General features: G+C 42.6%; 1 protein-coding gene across 4 annotated transcripts in view; it reads right to left on the bottom strand.

The window, feature by feature from the left end:
* The window catches only part of REPS1 (RALBP1 associated Eps domain containing 1), an 80585-nt gene extending 55457 nt beyond the window's left edge, over window positions 1-25128 (bottom strand). For 3 of the 4 annotated variants that reach the window (XM_083176584.1, XM_083176585.1, XM_083176587.1), the window contains exon 1: window positions 24348-25128. In XM_083176584.1, the coding sequence (XP_083032710.1) occupies window positions 24348-24500 (153 nt within the window). In that variant the 5' untranslated portion in view covers window positions 24501-25128. The remainder of the gene's footprint in view (window positions 1-24347) is intronic. The other variant, XM_083176586.1, reaches the window with a different exon arrangement.
* Window positions 25129-26051: the final 923 nt, after the last annotated feature.

Below are 26051 nucleotides of genomic sequence, written 5' to 3'. Positions count from 1 at the left end.
AGGTAGTAGTGGCACAACTCAACTCATTTGGGAAATTTTCGGGTTTAACAGTAAATTGGGATAAATCCCACTTATTAATATTGGGAAAAGAACCACAGGAGGTAGGGCAGAGATACGATCCACTAGTAAAAACACAGGGGTTTAAATACCTGGGGGTAGTGGTCACAGGGAAAACAGAAGGATACCTTAGGGATATCTACCCTGCTATCCAGGAGGTAAGATCGAAATGTAGGATATGGGCCAGACTCCCCCTTACAGTAATAGGTCGAGTCAACTTGATAAAAATGGTCATCCTTCCTAAAATACTGTATCTTCTACAGCACTCTCCGATCTATATAAAGGATGAGTACTTTAGAAATCTTAACAGTACACTATCCTCCTTTATATGGGGCAATAAACGACCCAGGGTTAAGCTGGCCACCCTCTGGAGAAGTCGAGAGAAGGGGGGACTGGCACTGCCTAATTTCAAAAGGTATTATATGGTGGCGCAACTAGTACATCTTAGCTCCTGCATACAGGAAGATGAATACACACCAGATCTATATAGACTTTTAAAGTGTATAGACCCATATATAACACCTCTCCAGACATTGCTTTTTGGGCAATGTTCGGAAAAAATATCCGGGAATCATTATCCAGGCTATCAAAATATGGAATATGGTTGAAAAAAAATGGGTAATTATGAGGAAGTAGATCCAGACATATCGTTTCTCCTGATGCCAACAGACAAGGAGGTTTACAAACAGCAAGGTGGAAAACTATGGTCCCAATATGGGATCACTACCCTGGGCGAACTCTTCCAAAATAACAACATGAAGTCTTTTGACAGGGGGAGGGACAAATGGTTAGAGGATACTCCGGTCAAATTATTTTTGAAAAACTAAACCCCGAAAAAACGGATATCAAAAATTATTAAGTTCCTGCTTATAATTGAACAGGACAAGGGGATACCACAGCTAAGGCAGAAATGGGCCAGGGACCTCCCGTCTTTAACGGATAGACAGTGGCAGGAAGCGTTCGCTGCTCCAAAATGGGCAACGGGGTCGATCCGCATCCAACAGGTCCAATTTAATGTTCTTCACCTCCGGTAGGCTTACAGAAAATGGCAGGATCAGTTTCTGATAGATGTCCAAAGTGCGACGAGTCGGGGGCCACCTTCTGGCACTTGATATGGTCATGCATTTCAGTAGGTCAATTTTGGGATAAGATACGACAGGTCCTGGTAGACATAGGGACACCACAGGATACTCTCACGGCGAAAAAAATGGTTTTAGGAATTTGGCAAGAAAGACACATATCTAGAGAGCAGCGTTCTCTTCTAATAATCCTCACGGCCTCGGCCAAAATGATAATTGCACGGCACTGGATGGCCAAAACAGGCCCGGTATTCACAGAATGGACTAATTTAGTAAATGCGATATATGAGCATGAGAAATATTATTATGCCTCCAAAGGGGAGCTCACCAAATTCCACGATATTTGGCACCAGTGGTATCAATCTAAATGGTATAAATTTACAGGAGTTTAGGTTACCAATTTTAGTAGTAATTAAAAATGGGAAAAAGGAAAGGAAAATAGAAAAAAAAATATATATATATATATATATATATATATATATATATATATATATATATATATATATATATATATATATATATATATATATATATATATATATATATATATATATATATATATATAGAAAAAAAATAAAAATAGGGGCGGGCAGTACATTAGTACATTTTCACAGTCACAGATTTGTTCTTCACTTGGAAAAAAAAAAAAAGAACGAATGATTGTTATAAAATTTTCGCCACAACTGTGTATGTAGAGTCTCACGTTGACGATGTGCGCAGGGTATATTCTAATTGTTATATTTTATGTAACTTGTATCTTGTGAAAAGTATCCTATGCTAATGTCACGCTACCCCGACCATTATAAAAAAAAAATATATATATAAAAAAAAAAAAGGGGGGGAGGGATATAATTTCTACGAGAACTGTCCCAGAATGTCGATAAATGAAAACTAGATAAAGATTATATGAAGCACTAAGTCCTATGAACCATCGAAAGCGGATCAGGAGAAAACACATCTCCCACTGGCGAATCTCTTCTCCTTACCCCTTCCCTATAACGCTCCATTCCTATAGTATATGGGTTTATACTCAATCTACATAACGAAGTATAGCACACTCTTTACCGGAGTGGAGCGATAGGGAAATGGCACAATGTCCTCTCCCCTTTCGAATCCCCATCGGACCCCCCGTGCAGATCCCCCCCCCCCATACTCCAACCTGTAGGACCTCCTAGGTGTGAGGATCCCGGCATATAAACTATGGAATTGCAAAGTGCATTGTATGTATTGTTTGTAGTATATGCAGGTAATGTGTGTTATGTGAGGGTTTTATAAATGTAAATTCATGTTTGTTTATTGAAAAAATGTAAATAAAGACTCAATTAAAAAAAAATGGCTGCATTGAATAGATGTGTGCCAATAATTCAGACTGTTTGAAATATTAAGCCCACAAAAACATGATCATATTAAGTACTGCCTCAGGAATACAGCAGCACTTGCTTAATTGACAAGTGTGCTTTTAGAAACTGAAAATTTCCAGACTTACAATGCATAGGTAGAGTAGACAATTTTCTGGTTGTCAACGGTAATCTCAGACTAAAGTTCTTGTAAAATATGAAGGCACAGAAGATCAGAATTGTATGTAAGCAGCACTGTGCACCAAATAAATTTTTATGTTCACTTCCTTCAGAAACTCATTATGGAGCTGAACAAAGGCCACTGGAGAGAAATTGTGTAGCGGTAGCATGCACTATCTCCCCCCACCACTCCATACATACCTCGAGCACTGCAGAGGCATTGGATCCATATGGTGTGGGACAGCATCGACCACCTTGCGGGGTAACCTGGTGGGGTAACTGTCCAAAGCTAAAAAATATTTAAGTGAACTGGTGTAACAAGAGGGGCTTGACAGTTGGTTTAGTTGACCCTAGTTGGAGGTGCGCCACTACAGAAGTTCCGACGCAAGTGCAGCGTAACAAGCAAATGATGGCTGTTTATGCATCCAAGACTGGTCATGTAGCCACCATCTCATGTGCAGCAGCATATGGTACGCTACACATACTAATGCCTGCTGCAAGTGCTGGAGGATATTTCCATGCGCCGTCGAGGAACCCATGCTCACGGTGTCCTTCTCCATCATGGCAATTCACTGGACCACAAAAAAGTGGCGGATTTTCTGGCCTATGGATGCATCTATGAGAATAAAAAAAGCTGGCCATACACTAAACCGTTGTTTTGCACGATTCACCCTGATTCTGCCTCAAGCCAAGGAATCGAGTGAAAATTGGCACGTGTTTTAGATCCAATCCACTGTCCTGTGCATTTAAGATTGGAGCCCCTAGATTGCACCGTACTGCACTAAAGATATTGGATCTGGCAGTACTTGCGATTCTGCCACCTGGGAAGCTCACTGGCAGTTCAAGGGAAGTCTTATACAACTTCTCCCTCAGAAAAGTTGCATAAGTGTATGGCCAGTCTAAACCTGGCCCACTTCAACTTCTTTGTGTTTCCACAAATCAAGCACCAAATTCATGGGCTTGCTTTGGAGTCTGTAGAAACTGCAGTAGAGACAATCATCTAGCATGTACAAAACATACCTGCTCAGACTGGACAGCGGCTTCACCAAATAGTTTGAGTGCATATAACTTGCTTAAAACTACTCTGGTGAAAATGGTGCTTTGTAAATATTTTTTGTGCACCCTGAAACTTATTGCACAATTCTCAAAAGTACCTGCTTAAGATGAGACCAGATAAGTATGACATTACTACTCTGGCATAGTTTTCTTTACCTAGTCACCCATTTAAACACATTATGCAGATTACAAAGCTGGGTACTTATGTAGTATCTGGGCGTCCGATTTAGAAATTGGATTGCATCGCATCGCATGCGACCAAATCGTATGCGATGGTCAAGATTTTTCCATAGGATTCAATGTTAAAATGGTCTGAGTCCATTTTAACATAGAATTCAATGGGAAAAAGGGGTCCTTTTCCTTTCCCCACTATCCAAGTGGGCATGGAGTTGGATATAAACCTGTGGCGAGCGTAGCGAGCCACCGAGCCCCAAGCGTGGCGAGCGTAGCGAGCCCCGCGAGGGGACACAGAATACTTTTTAAGAAATATGCGTTCGCTCGCCACGCTTCGGGCTCGGTGGCTCGCTGCGCTCGCCACGCTATATAAAATCAACTCTATGCCCACTTGGATAGTGGGGAAATGAACAGGACCTTCTTAACATTGAATCCTATGCAAAATTGCATCGCATCTGATTGTATGCCTTAAGGTAAGGCATACAATCACAAAATCGGAAGCCCAGATACTACATAAATACCCAAAGCTGTATACTTTTTATTTTAATAATCAAAATAGCAGAAGAACTTAAAGAAGGGTGAATAAAGCCTTATGAGGCTTATGTATTAAGACTGGTAAAGTGATAAAGTAGTAGTGATAACACACCAGCCAATCAACTAAACATTTTTAAAACAATGCAGATTGGCTGGTGCACTATTACCATACACTTTCTCTTTTTACCAGGCTTAATACATCTGCCCCAATATGTCTAGAATTATACTATAAAAAAATGGAATATTGAGCAACAACCGATCTGAAGGGGAAAACTTCCACACAAATCTCTCAGCTGTTCCTCCCATCTTGTCTAATGGGGCGATGTGCGTTCTAAGAGACGCTTAGATTGTGCTGCATAGCAATGTGCCACTAAGCAATCTGTCAGGGCCAGTGTTCCTTACACTGATTCCCTGCACTGCTCCTTTAAACCAGTCTACCATATAATGTATTCAACAGCCTCTTAATTCTACATGCATACAGGACATCACTAATGTTTTGACAGTTTTTGAAAAAAAAAAAAAAAAATCACACTCAGAATATATAGGTTATCTTGTAGTCAGACATCTACTCTATATTTTATGTAAAATAGCAGTATAATTAGCAGTCTAAAAAAAGATAGATAGCTGAAGTATCACTTTACAGAACTAGGCTACAGCATAAACAGAGAGCAGCCATATACTGCAGCAATCAGCATGTTCTCCAAATTGTTTTTTTAACCCCTTGATTGCCTAAATATCCACAAAAGTGTCAGCATTGCTCACATTTGTTACATAAATTCAAAATAAATCTGTAAAAAAAAATAAAAAAGTATATTGTATACAGACAATATCACTAGAATTTTGCGCTAGATGGTAAAGGCCACTAACAACACTAGATCCCCTTCTAGTGGGATCCACACAATCCAATGTAAAACCCAATAGTGTTATACAGCCATCATAAATGGTTAATGAGTCGTAATGAAATAGTTTCTGTCTTTCCTACTTATTATACAATTAAAACCAACCAAGACTACTTCTTAACCCCTTCCCGACATTTGACGTACATTTACGTCATGGTCGGGAAGTACTTCCCGACACATGGCATAAATGTACGTCATGGTTTCTAACTGTCACTGCGTCTATAGACGCGGTGACAGTTAAGAGATGTCTGCTGTCCCTGACAGCAGACATCCCCCCTCGCCGCCCAGGGGGGGCAGGGGTGCCCCCCCCGGTCGGCGATCGCTGTGATTGGCTGTTCAAATCTGAACAGTCAATCACAGCGTTTCCTGTGTTACCGGCGGCTAAGCCGCTCGGTAACACAGAAAACGGTGGTGATCGGTGCAGCACCGATCACCACCGAGCGGCAGCACCCCCCTCCCACCCGCCGGGCACTCACCCGGCAGCAGCAGCAGCTCCAGCGGCTCCACCGCTACGTCCGGAGCGCACGCTGCGCTCCCCTCCTCCCCCCTCCCCCCCCGCAGCAGCAGCAGCAGCAGCAGCATCATCATGCTGCTGCTGGAAAAGTGAAAAATAAAATAAAATAAAAAATAATGGGCAAATGTGTATATATATATATATATATATATATATATATATATATATATATATATACATACACACACACATATATATATATATATGTGTGTGTATATATATGTATATATATACATATATATATATATATATATATATACACACACATATATACATATATATATATATATATATATATGTATATGTGTGTGTGTGTGTGTGTGTGTGTGTGTGTGTGTGTGTGTGTGTGTGTGTGTGCGTATACCGCACCGATCACCAACGATCGCCAGCCCCCCCCCCCCTCCCACCCGGCAGCCCCCCTCCCTCCCACCCACCCGGCTGCCGCAGCGCCAGCACCCCTCCCACCCCCCCGCCAGCCGCAGCGCCAGCCCCCCTCCCAAAGCTGGTGACCAAAATGGGGTCACTTGTGGGGGGGTTCCACTGTATTGGTGCTTCGGGGGTCTTGCTAATGCGACATAGCACCCGCCATTCATTCCACCACCAAAAATCACTCCTTCCCTTCTGAGTCCTGCCATGCACCCAACTGGTATTTTTTGGTCACATGTGAGGCATTGCCGTACCCGGGAGAAATTGGGGCACAGATTTTGGGGTGCTTTGTCTCCTTCATTCCTTGTGAAAATTAAAAATTTTGAGCCAGAACTGCATTTTTGTGTAAAAAATTAAATTTTTTTACACAAAAATGCAGATCTGGCTCAAAATTTTTCATTTTCACAAGGAATGAAGGAGACAAAGCACCCCAAAATCTGTGCCCCAATTTCTCCCGAGTACGGCAATGCCTCACATGTGACCAAAAAATACCAGTTGGGTGCATGGCAGGACTCAGAAGGGAAGGAGTGATTTTTGGATTTTGCAGCACAGATTCTGGTTGAATGACCCCTGAAGCACCTATACAGTGGAACCCCCCCACAAGGGACCCCATTTTGCAAACTACACCCTTCAGGGAATTCATCAGGGGGTATAGTGTACATTTCAAACCCCCAGGGGTTTCACCAACTTTGATACAACTGGGCAGTGAAAATGAAAAATTACATTTTTTTACACAAAAATGCAGTTCTGGCTCCAAATTTTTGATTTTCATAAGGTACGAAGGAGAAAAAGCACCCCAAAATCTGTGCCCCAATTTCTCCCGAGTACGGCAATGCTTCATGTGTGACCAAAAAATGGCAGGACTCAGAAGGGAAGGAGTGATATTTGGATTTTGCAGCTCAGATTCTGGTGGAATTTTGGTGGGTGCTATGTCGCTTTAGCAAGACCCCCGAAGCACCAATACAGTGGAACCCCCCCACAAGTGACCCCATTTTGCAAACTACACCCCTCAGGGAATTCATCTAGGGGTATAGCGTACATTTAAAACCCCCAGGGGTTTCACCAATTGTGGTACAACTGGGCTGTGAAAATGAAAAATTACATTTTTTTACACAAAAATGCAGTTCTGGCTCAAAATTTTTCATTTTCACAAGGAATGAAGGAGACAAAGCACCCCAAAATCTGTGCCCCAATTTCTCCCGAGTACGGCAATGCCTCACATGTGACCAAAAAATACCATTTGGGTGCATGGCAGGACTCAGAAGGGAAGGAGTGATTTTTGTATTTTGCAGCTCAGATTCTGGTGGAATTTTGGTGGGTGCTATGTCGCATTAGCAAGACCCCCGAAGCACCAATACAGTGGAACCCCCCCACAAGTCACCCCATTTTGCAAACTACACCCCTCAGGGAATTTATCTAGGGGTATAGTGTACATTTCAAACCCCCAGGGGTTTCACCAATTTTGATACAACTGGGCTGTGCAAATGAAAAATTACATTTTTTACACAAAAATGCAGATCTGGCTCAAAATTTTTCATTTTCACAAGGAATGAAGGAGAAAAAGCACCCCAAAATCTGTGCCCCAATTTCTCCCGAGTACGGCAATGCCTCACATGTGACCAAAAAATACCAGTTGGGTGCATGGCAGGACTCAGAAGGGAAGGAGTGATTTTTGGATTTTGCAGCACAGATTCTGGTTGAATGACCCCTGAAGCACCTATACAGTGGAACCCCCCCACAAGTGACCCCATTTTGCAAACTACACCCTTCAGGGAATTCATCAGGGGGTATAGTGTACATTTCAAACCCCCAGAGGTTTAACCAATTTTGATACAACTGAGCTGTGAAAATGAAAAATTAATTTTTTTCATTTTCACATCCCAGTTGTATCAAAATTGGTGAAACCCCTGGGGGTTTGAAATGTACACTATACCCCTAGATGAATTCCCTGAGGGGTGTAGTTTGCAAAATGGGGTCACTTGTGGGGGGGTTCCTAACTTTTAGCATCTTATGGTGCCTAGAAACCTACATGGTGCCTAAAAAATAATCTCATAAAAAGGAGGCTCCAAAATCAAGTAGGTGCTCCTTCTATTATGAAGCCTGTGGTTTGGTCACCGTGCACACTAGGGCCACATATAGGATATTTATGAAAACAAAAGAATTGGGGGAATCAATTTTTAGTCACATTTCTCTAGTAAAATCTACTGTATTCGTTAGAAAAATGTATTAAAATTGAAACTCTGCAAAAAAAAAGAAATTTTGAAATTTCACCTACACTTTGTTTTAATTCCTGTGAAACACCTAAAGGGTTAACAAACTTCCAAAATGCTGTTTTGAATACTGTGAGGGGTGCAGTTTTTGAAATGGCATCATTTATGGGGGTGTCTCACATACAAGTCCCTCAAAGTCACATCAGAACTGAACTGGTCCCTAAAAAAATCATTGTTTGAAATTTTCTTGAAAATTTGAGAATTTGCTATTCATATTGTAAGCCTCCTAGTGTCCCAAAAAATTAAAAGGAAGTTGAAATAATGATGTCAACATAAAGTAGACATATGGTCTATGTTAGTTATTCACTATTTTGAGTGGTAAGATTATTTGTCTCACAAGCAGAAAATTTAACATTTTGCAAATCGCAAAATTTTCCATTTTTTTCCGACATTTTGGTATTTTTCACAAAAAAACACAGACTGTATCGACGAAAATTTACCACTAACTTGAAGTACAATGTGTCACGAGAAAACAATCTCAAAATCACTGGGATAAGTAAAAGCAAAAAAAAGTTATCCCCACTTAAGTGAGACATGTCAGATTTGAAAAAAATGGCTCTGTCAGGAACGCAAAAACTAGCTCTGTCAGGAAGGGGTTAAATATAAAACACATAAAAAAAAACAAGTTTTCTTGAAATGGAAGTATTTTCTTGGGATTAGGGATCATACCAAATACCCGACGCGTTTCGTCTCTTTAGATCAGGCATTCCCAACCACGGTCCTCAAGGCACACCAACAGTGCAGGTTTTGTAGATATCTAGGCTTGAGCACAGGTGACTTAATTAGTACCTGAGTGATTCTGATTAAACCATCTGTGCTGAAGCCTGGATATCACTAAAACCTGCACTGTTGGTATGCCTTGAGGACCGTGGTTGGGAATGCCTGCTTTAGAGACTTCATCTGGGTTTCGATACTTTTAGTATGAATCTTTAAGGATTCAATGGTGTTTAACTTTTAATGGAGTTTAAATGGATTTCTCCACAATAGATGTTCAAAGCCAAAGTAATAGAATTGGTTTTTACTATTAGTTTATCCTAGGTTGATAATCTACTAATATTCAGTTATCCTTTATGTCAGTGATAAATGTGAGCCATTTTTAGGTAAATTGTAATCTCATCACCTAATTAATTCCATAGGAGAGTGGTACTCAGGACAGAAGAACTATGATCATGTATATAAAGGTGCCAATAATGGTGAAGGCCTTTATTTTCTAGCCTCCAAAAAGATGAAAAAATTTTTTACAACTATTTTGACAAATTCACTTGGCACTCAAAGGGTTAAATCAACTCTGCTATCCCATGCTAGTAACTACAGATCCATAATACAATAGTTTTTGTTCTTAATGACAGCATAAATAGAAGTGAAGCCAGAAGCACTAATCTCGACCGCAGCAAGTGTATCACATGGAAAATCATGCTTAAGAAAATGGAGCAATGCCATCAGCCTGCATATGGCTGTAGAAGGAAGTAGACATCAGAACTCACAAAGCTTCCCAAACAAGGCACAGCTAAACCACTAGGACTATCCATGCGCAATAACATTTATATAATAAAACAAATTGGTGATTTAAAATTACATCACAGCACACAGCCAAGAAGTCAGGTTGTGCTCTGCAGGTTTCCACTGCACAGACAGCTAGGATATGCTGCTTTCAGACCGCATAACTAGCTTTGACCCTGTATTTTAAAACGTTTCCAAAAACGGGACTGCCAGGTAAAACCCCTTCACACCGCATCTCTTAAACGGTATATTACTGTTTAAGTGCGTTTTTTTTTTACATTGGGAGACCCGTTTTCAGAAATTTTCCAAATACAGGGTCAAAGCCGGTGCGGTCTTCAGCGCCCCCGGTCTTTAAGAACCCTCCCCGTGCAGCTGGTATTTCCTGCGTTGAGGCAGTATGTACGGATGCGCTTATAAGAAAAAGTGTCTTTCGGAAAATGGCTGCCCCATAGGAAAACCTGTTAAAAAAAAAACTGTCTTTCGTATGGGGGCAGCCATTTTCCGAAAGTCACTTTTTTTTTTTTTTATAAGCGCATCCGTACATACTGCTGGGATCCTCAATGCAGGAGGTACCGGCTGCACGGCAGGGGGTTAAGCGCAGTGAATATTTAATGAGCAATCATTAAATATTAACTGCGCTGAGTCCGCTCGTTGGCTGGGTCCTAAATACCCTTTCAGACCCGATTTTGATGCCAAAATACCGGGTCCGAAACGGGTAGGACCCTCCATTTTAACCGTTTTTAAAAAAAACTGCTTTTTTTTTTTTTAAACTGCTTTTTTTAAACGGTGGCACCTTTCAGACCGCACAGATTACCGTTTTAAAACAGTTAAAAATCGGCAAAACACTGGTTTTTAAGTGCGGTCTGAAAAGGGCAATAGACTACCATGAGTGATACAGAAGAAACGGCTAAGGTAGCAAGGTAAATACCAGGTCCATTTACTAATGTGTAATTAACAAACAGGTTTGAAACTAATGCTGTTTGCCAACTGCCAAGCAGTTTAAATAACCAGTATTTAAAACGGTATTAGCTTTCACATTGCAGTAGATTACCGTTTAAGTACCATTCACATTGCAGTAATACCGTTTAAACCCCTCGTGTCCTCTGGTACCTGTCCTGCCCCCCCTCCCCTGTACCTGCCAGCTGGTACCCTCACTCCCCCCCCCCCCCCCCGTCCTGGTACCCCCTCCCTGGTAGCTTGCTCCCCCCCCCCTCCCCTGGTACCTTGCATCCGGGCAGCATGGTAGGCAGGGGGCATAGTTGGCAGGTCCCAGACTGATTGCTGAAAGCATCATGCAGGAGGAGGCTGGTGCACAGAAAGCGGGGGCACTGGGGATCCGGGCAGCGCGTCAGTGCTCAGGAGGAGGACGCGGAGGAAGGTCCATTAGGAGATTGTCATTTTATCGGCGGGGCTCCCTGCCGCGAATGGGAAATAGCGGAGCCGTTCATTAAAAGGTGCGCATATTTAATTAGCGGCTCATTAGATATGCACATATCTAATGCACTGCTAATTAAATATGCGGATATAATGAACGGCTCCGCTATTTCCTATTCGCGGCAGGGACCCCCGCCAATGAAATTATATTGCCTAATTATAAATTGTATCATCTTAGCTTGCTATTTTTTTAAAATTTGGTGGTACAGGTTTGATATCACATATGAAAACCGTAGGTTTTCAGAATATTTTTATTTTGTCCACCCCCTCCACCTTTTATTATACTTACCTCGCCCACCGGTGTCCATCGGACTCCGCTTCAGCGGCATCCCTAGTCCCAAAAATGCGTTGCGCGGGCACACCAGTGATGTCATTGGCGCACCCACACAATGCATCCTTAAGACAGGGGGATGCAGCGGAAGAGGAATCCCAAGGCCGCAGTGTATGCTAGGGAACACCGTGGATGTTGGAGGGACTAATAAAGGCACTGGCAGGGGGCCAGGTGAGTATGAAAAAAAAAAAAAAAGACATTCAGAAATTCGCAATAATCCCTCGTGGCCCAGAGCGTTTCGGATAAGAGTTTCTCAACCTGTACAAACAATCTCTCACAAACACTATTTAAGATATTTTGACACTGCTGTAACTATGGACAACAAATAGACATGACCAAAAAGATTCAAAACAGAGCCTTTAACTTTATCTGTGTGCAACCGTTGCATTCCTTTAGTACAAAATATACTGTATTTATTAGGGATTATACACACAATCTTCATAACTAAAGCCTCTCTGAGCAATATGGTTTATAAACTTGTAGTATGCTGAATATTGTTACAGGTTGAGTATCCCGTATCCGAATTATTCCGAAAACCATACATTCCAGAAAGTGAACAAAATTTTTTTTTTTTTGCTAAAAACTTACTGGGGACATCTGTAGCAGCACTACTGAGGGAATGATATGTAACTGGCACTATATATGTGCAAGACAATTATTGCTTGGCATTTAAATTCAGTGCCTGAGATAGTACACAAACTTTGTTTCATGTTTTGAAACCATGTTTTATGCACAAATAAAATATATTTGTGTTTATTTCATGTGTTTGATGTATATGTACAACATAAATGCAAGATACCTCAAGATACATCATTGAAATATTAAAATATCCAATATACGGAATAATCCATTATCCAAAATTCTCCTGGTCCCGAGCATTTTGGATAAGGGATACTCAACCTGTACTACTCTTTTCCATCACAAAAACCTAGGATTGCAGGCAGTGTACACGCTCCCATTTGCACCCGGGTAGCGAGCAGGGTCGAACACTCATTTAACCCGGCTTGCTGTGGGGATTCTGGTGTAAAATGGGTCACAAGCCAGGTGCTTGTATGTGTAAAAGGGGTATTATGCGTGCTTCCACACATTGGTAATAACACTGCTTCCCCTCCCCCATCATCTATGCATGCAGCTCAATCTGACAAGATCGTCAGCAACTGCATGCACCACAGGAGACCTGGAGATATCACTGAACAAGATCATTAAATTATATTTTTGCACTGTCGTCTGCAAAGTGACCACTGCCAATATAATTTCCTAATGTGTTTGGGGCATAATGAAGCGCTTCATTAAATAGTGGTTTTAAAGAAAATAAAAATTCAACAAAACCACATCTTATAAATGCGCATTCTAAACAAGCATATTACAATACATAAAACAAACTGAACTTCTGAGGCCCTACAACACTTAAAAGAAGAGATGTAGACATACAAATCAGGTTCAATGATCACTTCAAAACTACAAAAATTGCATTTTCTCTTTCTTGACTTAAAACCCTCACATATTACAATTGGGAGCAGCACTGATTATAAAAGGAGTGACACATCACAAATTGCTATAGGGAGGTGCACCTAATTAGGAATGGGACTGGCCCTCCCTATGTATTACTGTACAACTTTATGGGTCCAAAGTTAGCACATATATAATTTATGTTCTATATTTAAGCAAGTGCACACATACTATATATTACGTTGGTCTGTGTGTAAAATGGTAAGGCACACCTCTTCTAAATAAAATCTGTGAACCAAGTTCCAGCACTTAAAAATAAAAAAAACCTAGGTTGGTGAAGCGGTGGACGGACGGCAGAGTCAGCTAATTTTGCACAGAGCACGGGCACTTTATACATCAGAAGCAAGGAGGAGCAGCTATCACCCAGGGTATTCTGCAAATTCTTATGCTCTATATGAACTGTGTTGCTATACCAGTTCACACCCTCTCTGGTAATTTTTGTGCAAAGCTATCCAATCCACTGCCATATTTTGATGTGATGAATTTTATTTGTATTGATATTCATTCCCATCCCGGGGACCCATATACCTTCGGATTGACATTTTGAATCAGCGCAAGCTAAGTGACACCTTTGAAATTTCCTTCTTGCATAAAAAAAACCTGCTGGGTATTATATCTGCCAAGTGCACCAATTAAAGGACAGAGTGGAGCATAAATCACAAACCCACACAAGTTAAAACATATACTGTTCAAGTGAAAGGATAGTTCTATGGTTAAATAGTTATATTTCTAAATCCACTATATAAAAATAAAAACCTAATTTCCTGCGACAGTGCTGCAGCCACAATTTTTTTTCTTTTTTTACCACTCTGATCCTATTAGCTCACATGAAAAACCCTTGCTTTTTTTAGTGTGAAAATAAATGGGTCCAGTGAATAGCGGCAGACATATTTTTGCGGCACTCATAGCGTATGTAGTTTCTCTTGTGCTGGCACCAGGGATTATACTATAAGTCCCTGGCAAATCCATTAGCAGAAGAACACGGCCAGGACCCGTGAAGAGACTGGTGTAAATGGTCCCGCTGCGGGTTGAGCGCTGTCCCCTCTGCTGCAGGATTAGGGGGTGTCTACTGCTGCTGAGAGGGGGGGAGAAGCTGTCAGGCTGCTGAGGGGGGATACGAAGGCGGTGCTGGCGACAGCAGCCACGGCCAGCATCCCCTCCATCTCCCCACTCAGCAGCCTGACAGAGGGACAATTTCCCCCCCAAAGAGTGAGTGAGTGAATGAATATATATATATATTTTTTTTTTCACTCTAGGAATTTTGTCGGGCAGGGCGCCGGTCCCGGGCCGCAGACGTCACTAAAGTGGGCGGGCCCAGCCACGACCGTCACTAAAGTGGACGGGCCTGGCCCCGCCGAAGATGCCGTCATTACAGGGGGAAGGTGCCGTGATGCCGGGGAAGTGCCAGGCATTGCCGTCTAAGGCGGCGCTGGGCTGCCCCATGCAAGCAGTCGGGCAGGCACCAGGCTGTTTTAAAGGGACGCAGAGCCCCGCTAAAACAGCCTAGTGGGAACACACACACAATATATATATATATATATATATATATATATATATATATATATATATATATATATATATATATATATATATATATATATATATATATATCAAGCAACCCTGTCCGGTCATATTGATCCGAATACAGCCAAAGCTCTTTTCGAAGAATATCCCATAGCTCCTTTGCTATATTCATTACCAAAGTTACATAAAGACATGGCTAATCCACCCGGACGCCCTATTATAGCGGCGAGAGACTCCATTTATTACAAAATTGCCAAATATTTAGACTTTTTCTTCCAATCCAGCATCCAATCTCAACCGACTTACCTGAAGGACACTACCGCACTACTTTTGAAACTACAGTCCCTGACAGATTTGCCTGATCATTTCTTCTTATGTACCATGGATATAGTAAGCCTTTATACTAACATTCCCCATCAGGAAGGGATTGAGGCTGCACGTTTGTTGCTATCCAATAGTACTTCCTATGAAGGACCTCACATTGAATTTTTTCTTCAACTTTTGACATTAACCTTGGAGAAGAACTACTTTATGTTTGACGGTAAATGGTATGTCCAACGCAGGGGCTGCGCAATGGGATCTTGCGTAGCTCCTGCGTTTGCTAATTGCTTCATGTTCAACGTTGAGAATAAGATGTTTTTCAATAACCCCATTGTATCTAAATGTATCCACCTATTTGTTAGATACATAGATGACCTGCTTGTGGTATGGACTGGGTCGAAAAATCAGTTCATTCAACTTATGGCTGAAGCCAATGCTGCCCATCCTTCCATCAAATTTACGTACGAAATTAGCGAACAATCGGTTCACTTCTTAGACGTACAACTCACTGTCATAGGTAACAAAATCACCACTGGCTTATATAAAAAGTCATCGGATCGCAATACTATGCTCCATGCCAGTAGTGCTCACCCTGAATCTACCAAACAAGGTCTGCCTTTTTCTCAGTTTCTTAGGGTGCACCGCATCTGCGATAACCCTGAGGAATCAAAGAAAGAAATAGATACCATGATGAAGAGTTTTCTGTGCAGAGGCTACTCATGGCAGGCTTTACTCAAAGCCAAAGAGAAAGCCCTTGCAATACCGCGGCAGCAAACTCTTATTGCGAAAAACCGCACTCCGCTAAACAAAAAAATTACTTTTGTCCAGCAGCATAACACCGCCAGTAATGCAGTGAGTAGGATTGCAAAGAGTCTGTGGCCCATGATACCGGCAGATCCGGATCTCAACATGTTTTCCCAACATGTTATTCTTCCCAGCTACAAAAGGCCACGAAACTTGAAAGACTGGCTCATCCATAACGATGTTACCAACCAATCTTGTACCCCTCCACAAAATTTCCTCACCCGTAAACCTGGATGCTATAAATGCATCGGTTGCACCACTTGTAGTTTCATGGAAACAGGTCCATCATTTGCCCATCCTCATACCAACGCCAGAATGCCCATCCTCATACCAACGCCAGAATTCCCATCCGACATGTATTATCATGCAGTTCCACTCATGTTGTATATATTATTCGCTGTCCATGTGGATTCCTCTATGTAGGAAAAACCACTAGACAATTTAAGGAACGGATGGCTGGACATCGTTCCAGCATCCGATTATCCTTAGAGGGCAAAATTGGACCCATTGAACAACCCGTTGCAAGACACTTTAGGGAATTCAAACATGGTCTTGCTACCCTTCGGTATACCATAATAGATCAGGTCCCCAAAAACTTAAGAGGGGGTAATCGGGACAGGAAATTACTGCAGATTGAATCCCGGTGGATCCACAAGCTGAACACCGTCACCCCTGCTGGACTCAATGAGAGTATCAGTATGTCATGCTTCCTCTGAAGCCTTGTTTCAGATGTACAGGTCGGGGTACTCTTTATCCTTACTAATAAATAGCTCCCATTCCTGTGAGAACTTGTTTCTATTAAACCCTTCCTGCGACCTCTCTGCCCATGTGCCTCTGTCCTACACGCTTTCTCTATATAGCATTTATTCATTGTGCATTATGTTAGGACATGTTACATGTTATCCTCGTATTTGATTGTATTCTGTGTTATGTTTTACACATGCTTGATTGTATTCTGTGTTATGTTTTACACATGCTGTTTGACACTTCTCTGTTTTTGTGTATAGGGTCGCCTAGCAACCCACGTAACGGCTCCGGACGCACCGGCGGGTGCGCGTCGCCGGATGGTGACGTCACCTGATCCTGAATCGCCGTGGGAAGCTGACACCCGTTCACTTGGTGTGGTGAAAAGGTATTTATATATGTTATTGTACATTGTTTGCTTTGAGCTTGACAACGATCAGTAAAGATCGAAACGTTGCTACCAGACTAGGTGTCTGTGTCATCTGTTTTACTTGACAAGTCCTGTGAGTCCCGCTTGCTACATCCAGCTATATTCAGCATTAACTCCGGTTATGACTTAAGAAGGCACCCAGGCCATCTACTCTCATCCTCCCCTTGAGTGCCGATCATCACCTGGACATTATATATATATATATATATATATATATATATATATATATATATATATATATATATATATATATCACACACACAGGTTGAGGTTGGAATATACATTATCTAGTGTTCACGCTAGGCTGTGTTAGCGGGGCGGGGCGCTGCGCCCTGCCAGATTTTTAAAGGGCAAAATGCGCCCTGCCCCTCTCGCAGCGCCCCGTGTCGCCGTAGACGGCGATGGCCGGCGCTTCCCCGGCAGCATAGTGGCTTCGGAGGGGCCGGTCCCACCCCCTTTCACGACGCCGGCGGCCCGGGCACGCCCCTTTGATGACGCCGGCGGCCCCAGACCACCCCCGGCTGTGGCCCGGTCTGCTCCCGCGGGCGCCCTGCGTCCTAGAGTGAACACTAATTATCCTAATTATTCCGAAAACCAAACATTACAGAAAGTGAATTTTTGGGTGTAAAAGCACAACCGAGAACATGATATGTAACTGCCACTATATATGTGCAAGAAAATGATTGCTTGCCATTTAAATTCAGTATCTGAGATAGTACACAAATTTTGTTTCATGTTTGAAATCTTGTTTTTTGAACAAATACAATATATGTGTGTATTTCATGCGTTTGATGTGTTTGCACAACAGAAATGCAAGATACATTATTGAAATATTAAAATATGGAATAATCCGTTATCCAAAATTCTCCTGGTCCCGAGCATTTTGGATAAGGGATACTCAAGGGCTGACCCAGGTTCAGTGTCAATGGGGCAGACCCAGGTCCGACCCTGGTCGAAGTGCTGTGTAATACCACTTTTACACCAAAATCCCTGGTCGGACCCTGGTCTTTGAACACTGCAGTTTCCAGGATCTGACCCTGCTTTATACCCCATTTACACAGCACTTCGACCTGGGTCTGCACCATTTACACCGAACCTGGGTCAGCCCTGCTTTTTCTTGTGGATGTCATTAAAAATGCTTGCTTGTTGCCAGGGGGGTTGCTCGTTGCCATGGGGGGTGAAACTGCTTGTTGCCAGGGGGGTTGCTCGATGCCAAGAGGGGTGAAATTACCTAGATTACCTAGCTGGGGCACAGGTGCACTCATTACTGATTGACACATTATAAGTGATCCACAGGTGGAGCTAATTGTTTTATTTATGATTCTGTGAGACCTGGAAAACGTTAACTGTTGGTAGCTCTCGAGGACTGGAGTTAGCTACCCCTGGTCTACAAGAACGGATAATGCAGAAATTTGGACTTTGAGGCCACCAGACCCATTTCAAAGCCTTCATAAAGGAATTGTAAAATGCAAGGAATTCTGAACCTGACATCTTCAGGGTAAGACACCGCCCTTGATATACATTGTGTCCAGTTCCTATAGTAAATCTCTGAAGACACCTTCTTTCTTGCCTTTATGAGTAACTGAGCTACTTGGTCATACTCCTTTCCTCTCTAGAATTGACCGCTCAATTTCCACGTTTCTTAATTTCTGATATCCTGATGCGTACGTGAGCCCTTGTTGAAGAAGATCGGGCATTACTGATAAACGCCATGGACCTTGTATCGTCATTCTGAGAACCATCGGGAACAAATTTCTTCTGGGCCAGAAGGGGAGAATGACAATCACCGTGGCCTGACACTCTTTGATTTTCCTCTAGATGCGGGAGATCAATCGGGAAGTGGTGAAACACGTAACCGATGCTGAAGTCCCATTTCAGGGAGAAAACATCCACTCCCTCTGACATAGGACATTGACACCTTGAATAAAACCGATGAACCTTCTTGTTCTGATCAGTTTCCAGTAGGTCTATTTGTGGCACACTGAATATTGTTGCTATTTCTGTGAATATCTGTTGGTACAGCTCCCATTCCCCAGGCAGTACCTGTTGTCTGCTGAGGAAATCTGCCACTATATTGTCTTCGCTTGGAATGTGTAGTGCCGACAAAGAAAGCAGACTTGGCTCTACCCAAGACAGGATACCGGAGACCACCTACCACAAGGACTCTTGGTTCCACCATGACGATTTATATAAGCTACCACATTCGTGTTGTCTGTACCCTCAGGTGAGTATTCATAATACTGTCCTGAAAAGGACATATTGCTTTCGATACTGTTCACATCTCTCTGGTTGGAAGACATTTGCTTTTCTCCCAGCAGATGAGCTCTTTAAACCATGGAGCTTGCCGTTAATAATGTTTAGAGAGGTTAAGAAAGAGAGGTGTTTCGGTCTTCTAGTTGCATCCTTACCAGCTTAGGGAGTCTCTAGCCTTTTGACTTAGTTGTACATTGTAATCTAAGCTTATGTCCTTCTTTATAAAGTGCAGGACTTCTCTTTGGAGGATTCTCATACGCCATCTCACCCGGGAACAGGAATTTTTGACAGGGTTTAACCGGCTCTTTTCTCAGTTGTAACCATCCATGTGCTTGTAAAATTAAAACGTTTTTCCCTATTGCCGGATCCACCACTTATGTCTTGCAGCAATTATAAAATAGTCTCGGTTGGACCATATTGCTATACCCTCGAGGTCTTAGGTGAGCGATTAGATTACTAGGACCTTTGTGAAGACCCTCGGAGAGGCCAACAGGAGGCAAATAACTTGAAGAAGGAATCTTCTGTGCAAATAGGTACATGGAAGTATGCGTCTTTCAAGTCTACTTATTCCCAATATCGATTTTAGGGTTTCCATATGAAATTTCTTTACTTTTGTATTTCTGTTCAGATTCCTTAGATCCAAAACTGCACAGAAAGCCCCCGAATACTTTTGGACCAGGAACATCTTGGAGTAGAAGCCCCTCCTTCTCTCCTTGAGGGGAACAGGCCTTTGTTATTATGAGATCCTAAATTATCAGATGTAAGGCCTGAAATTCGTCTGGCACCTCTGGATCTCTTGACTTCAGAAATCTTTACTTTAGGAGAAATTTCTCAAATTCTATATGGTAACCCCCTTTCAAAACCGACAGGGTCCACCTGTCCTGAATAGAGTCTTGCCCTTGTTCCACAAACTTCTGTAGTCTCCCCCCCCCCCCCCCCCCCCTACTGGAGGGACTTTCAGACTGTGGTTGTAGAATCTTCTATGACCTTTTCTGACAGGCTGGTGAAAGGACTGTCTCTGTGAACCTGTGGCAGATCTATTATATTGCCTTCCAGGACTGTAGCTTACAGCTTCTCTAAAATATGGTTTAGGAGATTGCCTCAGGACTGGAGGCCAAAATATAGCAGTCAATCTTGCAGACTTGCCACACTACATTCTCTGTATTAGTGAATCAAGTTTATTCCCAAAAAGCAGAGAACCCTTATAGGGTAATTACAGCAATCAGTTTTTAGAATTAACCTCTTCAGACCAACTGCAAAGCCAAATCGCACGCCTAGCTGTGACCCCTGCAGCCATCAATTTGGCAGCATATTTGACATCCAGTGAGGCTTCAAAAAAAAACTTTATAGCCTTTACCATAGTGTTTAAACTTTTCTGAAGAAATTGCCTTGAAATTTTCTCTTCAAAATCAGTGGAAATAGACAAACCCCACAATCTAAGAGATGTGGAAGTTGATACCATTGCGACTTGCTTTTGCAATTGCTTTAAGTGAAACTGCTGAGGTATTATGCAATCTTTTCAGAGCACTCTCTATTTTCCTATCCATACCATCTGTTAAATTAGCACCATCCTCTAGTACAGGGGTGTCCAAACTTTTTGCGACGAGAGCCAGATTTGGTAAGGTGAAAATGTGTGGGGGCCGACCATTCAGCCTGACATTCTTTGAATCCTTAATCACATCAGAATGGTCCCCCACTCTGCTCCCATTCACTTTATGTCCCCCTGCCTGCCCCCATTCGCTGTACTGTATGTCCTCCACTCTGCCCCCTTCACATTATATTCCCCAGCCTGCCCCCCATTCACTGTATGTTCCCCACTTTGCACCCATTCACTCTGTCCTGTAGCTTGCCCCCCCCCCCCCTTCTCTGAATGCCAGGGATTGGACGCACACTCACCCGAAAGCCGTCAAACACATCTCACTGTGGCGGCCGGCACCTCCTCACTGCTGCAGACAGCAAGGTAAAGGCACGCTCGCCAGGACCCCACCTTTAGTGTTCTTTGCTGTGCAACCTGCATCTGATGCTCCGCCCGCTTCTGGCTGGAGGCTGCAGGCCACTTGAAATGATGGCATGGGCCGCAATTGGCCCCCGGGCCGGACTTTGGACATGCCTGCTCTAGTAGAATAGTGGTTTTAGACACTACCTCTGAAACAGCTGCATCAACTTTAGGCACAGATGTCCATTTCTTAAACAGCTCATCTTTAATCAGATATATCCGTTCAAATCTCTTAAAGTTACTAAACTTTTTATCAACAGTTTTCCACTGGGTAGTTATTACATCTTTAAGGACTTTCTGAACAGGAAAGGTTCTGGCTCTAACAACTTTATCCTTAAATAGAGAATCGTGATCTTCCACAGTTTCCTTCTCTTTATAATCCATTGTCTTAAATATGTGTTTTAGAAGACTATCCTCAATCTCCAGGTTAAATGACCTGTCGTTTTCAGAGATTTCACCCGATTCCAACTCAGACTCCCCTGAGTCATCAACATCCAATATAAGTGATTGAGTCATATTCCAGGTCTAAGCTTGTCTGGGATCTAGCTCTTTTCAACCACTAAATGTCTCTTAATTCATATTTAGTTACAAAGGATTTTTTCATCCATTCCATGAGTTGTTGTAAATTGACTGGCTGTGCCTCAGACTCACTACATTGTTTGCAGATATTACACCCTTTCTCAGCTGAGAAAATCTGGTCACAGTTTTTAGAAACATGCCTAATTTTTGCAGTCTTCTTTCCAGGAGCTTTAGACACACTAAAGATAGACAAAAAGACCTACAGTATCACTAAACTATCCAGCAGAAAACAAATAGAAGTGCCTCTATGAGGACTTAACTCTGCATGGCACTTAAAGGCTTAGGGGGAGTAGGATCCATAATATAGAAGGAAGTGCATAATTCCAAGTACAGGATACTTTCAGCACTACTTAAATAGCCCCCAAAAGGCTGCACATGCGCAGACGGGAGCGTTAGACACCACCGTGTCACTTCCGCCATCAGCGCTGACTTCCACCCATACCCGGAGCCATGACTTCCATCTCCAGCCACCATGACAGTACCGCATACACATGGATCCAGAAGATGCAGCGAACAGCCCTTACATGATATGCAAGAGACGGTCAGAGCGGGGGCCTGCCAGGACGCAGCCTGACATCGGAGGCCTAATGCTGGCACACAGAGCAAGGCGCTGTCTGGTATGTGCAATCCACCCCAGGGAGCCGCCCTATCCAGCAGCGAAGTACGTGATTACGAAACGCGTTGGGGCGTGGCCTGGCATTGCAGTCTATCCTCCAGACGTGTTTGGGACGCAGAGAACCCTGAGTGTAACCTCTCCTACAACACGTGTTTTGAGACACGTTTCATGCGAATATCTTGCGGTGGTTATACCGCTCATTGTGGTACGTTACTATATACAGGTCGAGTATCCCGTATCCGAATATCCGTTATCCGAATTATTCCGAAATACGGACATTCCAGAAAGTGAAAAAAAATTTTTTTTTTGCTAAAAACTCACTGGGGACATATGTAACAGCATCACTGGGGACATGATATGTAACTGGCACTATATATGTGCAAGACAATGATTGCTTGGCATTCAAATTCAGTGCTGAGATAGTACACACATTTTGTTTCACGTTTTGAAACCTTGTTTTTTGAACAATTAAAATATGTTTGTGTGTATTTTATGTGGTAATAAAATATATTTGTGTGTATATTATGTGTTTATACAGCATAAATGCAAGATACTTCAAAATACATCATTGAAATATTAAAATATTCCGAAATACGGAATAATCCGTTATCCAAAATTCTCCTGGTCCCGAGCATTTTGGATACGGGATACTCAACCTGTACCTGTTTTTACCGAAGAAAAACTTTGTTCTTAAAATAAAAGCTTTTTGTGATATTGCACAATGGAGCGCTCTCATCTTATCTTTTAGTGTATATATATATATATATACACACACGACCAAACTAAGGGGCGTAATGCAAAAAGCCCAAATTCAGGTGATCTTTTGCGCATTTCGGCTTGCCAACTCCAAAGGTAATGAACTGAAATGTTAGGGCACCCATCAGCAGAAACAACTGAATACTGCAGGTGGGCAGTACATGCTGAATCAGATGAGTATCTCCCTTTATGTGATCATTTACTTAATACTTTATATGCAGACTGTTGAAAGAATGGCCATAATATTCTTATCATTAATTGAACACCGATAGTTTAAAAGACAATTAACATTGATTACTAAAAAAAACAAAAACAAATCAAAATATTTTCCCTCCATTAGCAAAAGCATTTCAAATGGATGAACAATGACAATCTCTTGTACCAGTGTTGAGTTTAGGCTCTGCAGTAAGTTCATAGCATATTGGAATTGCCCCATAAAGTTTTTACGATTGCTATACTTCAGTGCTGGACTGTTTCAGGTATTATTAACCAGCAGAGAGAACAACCAATGCTACCAACATCATCACTATTTCCTAAGCAGTATAGAACAACTTCTCTCAAAACACTAATCTGAACAACACATTAACAGAACATGTATCAGATATAAATTAGTTGAGAAAGATAGAAAATTAACAAAATGTTCTATCCTGAAACTACTCTGACAATATTTAATAAAAAGGGTTAGGTAGAGGATTACTACAGAATTACACAAGAAATAAAGGTAACCAGCATTTGGCTTTCTGCTCAGTTCCGCTGGAACTTTCTCCAAAAATTGTCTGCTAATACCGACGTGCATTTCGATTTGCACTAGAAACACACACATCCTGAATTTAAGCATTTGAAAACGGTTATACAGGGGCTTGGCTCTTGCTGTACAGGGGGAGGAAGCCAGATTGTAAGGATTTCCCTCACTGCCCATACAGTATTCCTGTCTGGGAGACACGTTATTTGGTGAATGCAACACCAAGAGCAAGATCTGCTTCATTCAACAGCACAGAGCACCACAGAGATCAGCAGACATTACCTGTAGGGACACCTCACTGGGGAGCTGAGCCGCCCGGAAAAGCTCCAGCACTCGCCCATTGGATGCCACCTTCTTGGTGCTGTCAGTGTCACAGTAGGCAAACAGGTCTGAGTAGTATCTCTGCTCAGCATCACTCAGTGACAGTCCTTCCATGCTGCCCGGGGTCCCAGCGGGACTCTCTCTGCTCAGAGTCTGTAACACACCCCTTCCTGCCGCCACAGCAACTATTAATGGGGAGCAGGTACAGGCAGAGCTATGCAGTGAGCAGAGCTCATGGAGCACAGGGATACACCGGGTTACTCCACTGCTGTCCACAGGCGGGCACAGTGAGAGGATGTGGGCTGTGCCCTCATGGGGGAAGCGGTGCTGGTCAGATACTGGAGGCTGGGGATGAGGAACACATGGGCTTGCCGTAGGGGGGCCCCTACCCTCGGTGCGCAGGGTGGGTGCGGGAGCAGCAGGTGGGGGGTGACGCACCTCTGCAGGTGATAACTTCCCCTCACCACATGGGGCCGCCCCTACATGTCCCGCTCACTTCTTCCTGATGCCTCCAGCCTCGGCCGCCCGCACCAGATCTTCGCGAACGGCTTACAACTGGCCCGGAGTGACGTCGCCCCACACACAAGTCCTAAACAGACGTGAACTGGGGAACCGGATGTAACACGGGCACCCTGGCTTCACCGACCGGACGGAGGAGTGCAGGCAACAACGGCCCCTGGCGACCGGGAGGACGAGATAACATAAGATGAACGTCGTCGGCGACGTTTTGTCGTAGGTTACTGACGCACAAGTTACGGCGCTTCTTCCAGTCTCCGTACTGGTGTATCATTAACATGTCATCGCCACCGTGTGGTGCAGAGTGGTATTACACATAAACAAAATTGTAACTCAAACAGATGTTTCTAGTAGTGTTTGCATATCATGTAACCTTTTCTTGACAGGCAAGCGTCTAATGCAGTGGTCAGGGAACTCGGTCCTCATTATCCCACGCAGTGCTTGTTGTGCAGGCCTCCTCACAGAATCACAAGTGAAATAATTAACTCCACCTGCGCACCTTATAAAATGTGTGTGTGAGTAATTAGTACACCTGTGCACCTGCTGGGTTACCAGCAAAACATGCACTGTGTGGGGTAATGAGGACCGAGTTCCATGACCACTGGTCTAATGGAATATCTATCTAAATCCAGAGAAATGTGGTCACTCACCAATCTTCAAAGTGCAATTTAATTAATTCTACATAATATGATGCTGTATTGTTTAAAAGAAAAACAAGAAATGAGAATTTGTTAAGTGCTAGGGGAATATACCCTGTTTTAGCACCTGTCTGGTGGGGATACTCAATCCCCAAGGGTCAAAAACAGAAGAAATGGATATTAGACAGCGCTCGAAACTGTGTGTTCAATTATGTAGAATAGAATAATTAATAGCCAATTGCGACAGTATATAAATTAAAAACTATAATTGATAAAAATAGACAACAAAAAGAATAAAGAATACAATATATAATCAATAAAATACAGATAGAATTATGCTCACCGGCCAGTGGTTTCTAAAGTTCCAGTGGTTAGTAGATCCTAATTATTGTGCTTTGTTATATACCGGCACTTGGCTTCCGTGGTTTTAGAAGGTTAGTAGGTAGCTCATCAGGGGTTAATAATATTTCTGTCCCCAGTCTCTGGTTAGTAAATAGACAGATAGCCTCTG

The sequence above is a fragment of the Crinia signifera genome, chromosome 3 (assembly GCF_055691185.1).
Source record: "Crinia signifera chromosome 3, ASM5569118v1, whole genome shotgun sequence".
Classification (NCBI taxonomy): domain Eukaryota; kingdom Metazoa; phylum Chordata; class Amphibia; order Anura; family Myobatrachidae; genus Crinia; species Crinia signifera.
Note: the sequence above shows the minus strand (reverse complement) of the source record. Positions and strands in the feature narration are given on the sequence as shown.